This window comes from Etheostoma cragini, unplaced genomic scaffold, assembly GCF_013103735.1.
Source record: "Etheostoma cragini isolate CJK2018 unplaced genomic scaffold, CSU_Ecrag_1.0 ScbMSFa_720, whole genome shotgun sequence".
NCBI lineage: Eukaryota > Metazoa > Chordata > Actinopteri > Perciformes > Percidae > Etheostoma > Etheostoma cragini.
The window spans coordinates 46,922-52,447 of NW_023269340.1; the positions used below are offsets into that span (position 1 = coordinate 46,922).

The 5,526-nt window shown below is 42.3% G+C and overlaps 1 protein-coding gene across 1 annotated transcript in view; it reads left to right on the top strand.

Moving 5' to 3' along the window:
• The first annotated feature begins 3,265 nt into the window (after nucleotides 1-3,265).
• Nucleotides 3,266-5,526, top strand: part of jakmip3 (Janus kinase and microtubule interacting protein 3) — an 18,014-nt gene continuing 15,753 nt past the window's right edge. Inside the window, exons 1-3 of the mRNA XM_034866443.1 lie at nucleotides 3,266-3,587; nucleotides 4,454-4,657; nucleotides 5,008-5,250. Of these exons, the coding sequence (XP_034722334.1) occupies nucleotides 4,523-4,657; nucleotides 5,008-5,250 (378 nt within the window). The 5' untranslated portion in view covers nucleotides 3,266-3,587; nucleotides 4,454-4,522. The remainder of the gene's footprint in view (nucleotides 3,588-4,453; nucleotides 4,658-5,007; nucleotides 5,251-5,526) is intronic.

Genomic DNA, 5,526 nt, shown 5'->3' on the forward strand with positions numbered 1-5,526 from the left:
CAAGGTTGTGGAGACTGACGTTGCTCTCTCAGATCATTTCTGTGTTTTCATCTTCTCTATCTCTGTTCCCAAAAGTGTCCAAACAAAGATAATCAGAAAACGGTATATCACTGAAAGCACCAGTGACACATTTACTCGGCTTTTCTCCTCCACACCCGCCCTCTCTGGTCTCTCTGGGCTAACAGTGACTGAGATTGTAGATAATTTAAACCGTAAAATTACAAATGTCATTGATGCCATTGCGCCTACTAAGGTCAAAGTTGTCTCTGGTAAGAAAAGATCTCCATGGAGAAATGTCCTACTGGTGAGAACAGAAAATAGAGAATGTAGGAAAGCTGAACGAAGGTGGTGAAAAACAAATCTCCTGGTATATTATAACACCTATAAAGAGAGACTTTGCATTTATAATTTGGAACTGAGGCTCTGATATTATCTCTAGAAACAACAATAATTCACATGCTTTGTTTGCTACTCTCGATAGGTTAACAAACCCTTCAGTACCAGTAGCATCTGGACTTAGGTCAACAAACCCTCCAGTACCAGTAGCATCTGAACTTTTATCTACCAAGGCCTGCAATGACTTTGCCTCCTTCTTCAAAGACAAAATTCCGAAGATTAGACAAACAGTCAGTGCCTCCATATCAAGTCCAGGATATGTGTTGTCACAGAATTTCATACGATCAAACATAAAAACCTGCAGGACATTATCCAATATCTGAAAACCTCCTTCTGTTGCCTTGATATTTTACCAACGGGAGTTTTCAAAAAGTGTTTACAATTGTTTGACTTCAGATCTTATACAGATGTGAACACATCTCTTCTTTCAGGTATCTTTTCACAGGCCCTGAAAACTGCAGTAATCAAGCCGCTCTTAAAAAAGAACAACCTAGACAAGTCACTAATGAGCAACTATAGGCCGATATCAAACCTTTCGTTTTTAAGTAAAATCATTGAAAAAGCAGTTTTAACAACTCAACCATTTCTTGTCACTAAACAACAGTTTTGATACCTTTCAGTCGGGTTTCCAACCACACCACAGCACTGAGACGGCTCTTGTCAAAGTCTTTAATGAAATCCACCTTAACACAGATATTGGCAAAATTTCAGTCTTAGTATTACTAGATCTGAGTGCTGCATTTGACAAGGTCGACCATGACATATTACTAGACCGATTGGAAAACTGCGTTGGCCTTTCTGGCTCAGTACTAAACTGGTTTGAATCCTACCTACAGAATAGGGATTACTTTGTGTCAATAGGTAATTATACATCTGAGCATACAAATATGATGTGCGGAGTTCCACAAGGCTCCATTCTGGGGCCTCTTCTGTTTAACATCTACATGCTTCCACTGGCCCAGATTATGGAAACAACAAAATAACTTACCATAGTTATGCGGACGACACATACATTTACATAACCTTATCGCCACGGGACTATAGTCCAATACAAAAATTGACTAAGTGCATCGAACAAATTAACGGCTGGATGTGCCAGAACTTTCTGAAATTAAATGAAGGAAAAACTGAGGTGGTTGTTTTTGGAGCAAAAGAGAAACGATTAAAAGTGTTCGCTCAGCTTCAAACAACAATGTTAAAAACAACAGACAAAGCCAGGAATCTTGGTGTAGTCATGGACTCAGACCTGAATTTTAACAGCCACATTAAGACAATTCCAAGGTCAGCCTATTATCACCCTAAGAACATATCAAGGGTTAAAGGACTTATGTGTCAACAGGATTTGGAAAAACTTGTCCATGCTTTCATATTCAGTAGACTTGACTACTGTAACGGGGTCTTTACAGGTCTCCCAAAAAAATCAATCAGACAGTTGCAGCTGATTCAAAACGCTGCTGCTCGGGTCCTCACAAAGACCAAGAGACTGGATCACATCACTCCAGTTCTGAAGTCTTTACACTTGCTTCCTGTACTTCAAAGAATTGATTTCAAAGTACTTTTGCTAGTTCATAAATCACTAAACGGTTTCAGACCAAAATACATTTCTGATCTGCTACTACACTATGACCCCTCCAGACCTCTCAGGTCATCTGGGACAGGTCTACTACTACACTATGACCCCTCCAGACCTCTCAGGTCATCTGGGACAGGTCTACTCTCTGTCCCCAGAGTCAGAACTAAACAGGGTGAAGCAGCTTTCAGTTTCTATGCTCCTCATATCTGGAACAGACCCCCAGAAACCTGCAGGTCTGCTGCTACTCTCAGTTCTTTTAAATCAAGGTTGAAGACCTTTCTTTTTGATGATGCCTTTCTTTAAATGATGATATTCATTTCTTTAATGTTTAATTTCTTATACTGCACTGTAACTGTTACTCTTATTTTATTTTTAACTGTTTGTTCTTGTGTTTTATCTGCTTTTATTTTTATCTGTTTTTTTTTTTAACTGATTTTGTGTAAAGCACTTTGAATTGCCCCCTTGCTGAAATGTGCTCTACAAATAAAGCTGGCTTGCCTTGCCTTTTGATTTAACAGAGTGTATCTGACTCATGTTTTTGTCCTCATATTAAAAATGTTATTAGACATATAGTCAAATATTGACTATATGTCTGAAATGCTTAAAGAATCATCAGAGGCCCATCAGAGAATTTTTTCTGTTGAGGCTAATGGGACATGTATAGACTTCAGATCAGTTATGTCCACTGAACTGAGTCAGTTTGGTCCTTCATCTTTTTATAATTATATAATTATATTTTTTTTATATTAGATTTTTTTATATTATATTATATTGGTTATTAGATGCTCTATACTCTTCTTCTTCATATTTAGTGTGTAAGGAGCATTCAAAGACTTCATCGTCCTAGATCTCCTCTGATCCTGTTTCCTATGAGAAATGGACTAACGTCTAATATCTATATTTGCAGATATAGATTTTAGATACTAGATTAGATATATGTTTATCTCTATATCCAAACATAGAAATAGACATATATCTGATTAAAAGAGTCAGTTAATAAAGCTTGTTCTTTTTGTTCATGTCAATAAAACAAACTGAATGGACATAAACTAATCGCACAACAGAGACAGACAGAGATGAGATGATTTTTAGTGTCCACCAGAGGGAGACAGAGATGAGCGGATAGTGAGTGTCCAACAGAGACAGAGATGAGATGATGGTGAGTGTCCACCAGAGGGAGACAGAGATGAGATGTTGGTGAGTGTCCACCAGAGGGAGACAGAGATGAGATCATTGTGAGTGTCCAACAGAGGGAGACAGAGAAGACAGAAGGAATCAGTTGTGAGTCACACTGAAGGATGCTGGGAGAAGGAGGAGGATGCCAGCAGAGGCTGCAGAGATGCTAACAGCACCGACACGCAGACACACACACTGACAGGAGCTTACTGCAGCTAACTGCTAAAACAGAGACACAGAGATAGTGAGACACACACACTGACAGACAGTAACAGACAGAGACAGACAGAAAGAAAAGACAGATGACAGCTGATGTTGGCAGCAAACACTCATAGTGAGCTGCTGTGTAGCTAGCTGCTGAGTATGTTAAACTACTGACACACACACAGACGCACACACACACACACTCAGCGATGCAGTGTCTGAGGCTTCCTATTGGACGGTAAGTGATTAATGTCTTTTCATGTGTTCAGTTAGGCCTGCACTCTGTGTGTGTGTGTGTGTGTGTGTGTGTGTGTGTGTGTGTGTGTGTGACAGTGTTTGTGTGTCTGTGTCTGTGTGTGTGTGTGTGTGTGTGTGTTTGTGTGTTTGTGTGTGTGTACTGCAGAACAACCTTGTGCAGGTACTTCCGATCCAGATAGTAGCCTACTCCTGATACTGCATCCAGGGCTTCAGGGTTGTATGTTGAGGTACCAGAATGCACCCTGGGGGGTTAAGTTGTGGCTTTAAGGTAACCACCCCTACGGGGGGGCAGTTTCCATCCTTTAGTCAGCTTTCATGAAGAATGAAAGACAAATGTCCACTGGTTTAGCCCCCCCCCCCCCCCCCCCCCCCCCCCCCCCCCTCCCACACCCAGACTGAGTTTCAGAGCAGCTCCACAGCTTTGTTCTTCCCATCCAATGATTTCAAACTCTTAATATTCTATCTATATATATATATAAATGTATATACATATATACTGTACAGATTGAGACTGTATGTAGTTTTATTTATTATTTATAGTTATTGTAATATCTGCTGCAACAGAAACAAATGAAAGCTCGGCCTCTATCATGTCAAACACGGAAAATGCTGAAACTTTAATACACACCAAAGACTCTCCTCGGGGAGAACAAACGCAATGCATTGTGGGACAAGGGAGTGAGATGTAGGTTACATTGTATGTGTCATTGTCCAGTAGGAGGAGAGGGCAGATGTGAGTCGCATATGCATCACTTTGCAACAAGTAGCCTCCGAGATGCTAACGAGAGACTTCTGTAACGTCTGAGGTGAATAGATCCAGATGTTTCTTCTTCTGTGTTTGGACAGGTACAGATGTAGTCCAACCTACGGTTGACGGACAGCTTTTTCGGGCGGCGGAGCCTGGAGTTGGGGGGGATGTCAAAGAGAGGAGCAGCGGGGAGAGGCAAGGGGGACCGACCTGACGCCATGGCAACGCTTCAAGCAGCCAATGAAGAGCTGAGAGCCAAATTGACTGACATCCAGATAGAACTACAACACGAAAAGAACAAGGTAAGGACTTATACCCCCAGAATCCTCATGGGGTCTCTTGTAGCTTTCACACCTGTAGTTCTGTAGACTCCCTGAGGTTTGGGTGAGATGGTCTCTGGGGGGTTAGAGAAGGTCTCGTTGTTTTTGTTTTCTTCCTGGATTTGGGTCAGATCGTTTTAGTCGGAAGTGAACTGGACTCTGGAGCTCTGTGAGATACCTGTTAGACGCCAGAGTTCAATGAGCTTTCACACCGCCCCAGACCAGACAGACCATCAGACCAGACACTCTAGACCCTCAGACCAGACAGACCATGAGATCAGACACTCTAGACCAACAGACCAGACTCCAGCCGTGTGACTGCGTCTCTGCAGGTCAGCCGTCTGGAGAGAGAGAAGAGTCAGGAGGTGAAGGTGGAGCATCACCGGGCAACAGTCGCCTTGACGGAGCTGAGGGCCAAACTGCATGAGGAGAAGCAAAAGGAGCTGGCCGTTACCAGGGATACGTTACTACGGCAACACGAGATGGAGCTTATGAGAGTCATCAAGATCAAAGATGGAGAGATTCAGCGTCTGAACGGACTGGTGCTAACGCTGAGGGATGGATCCACAGACAAGGTACCTTTCTGTCTCTTTACATGTCTCTTTACTGTCCAGGTGTGGAGGATAGTTAATACCTAACCATGTCCAGGTGTTAATACCTGACCATGTCCAGGTTTTAACAGCTGACCATGTCCAGGTGTTAACAGCTAACCTTGTCCAGGTGTTAATACCTGACCCTGTACAGGTGTTAATACCTGACCATGTCCAGGTGTTAATAGCTAACCATGTCCAGTTGTAAGTACCTGCCATGTCCAGGTTTGGAGGACAGTTAATACCTAACCATATCCAGGT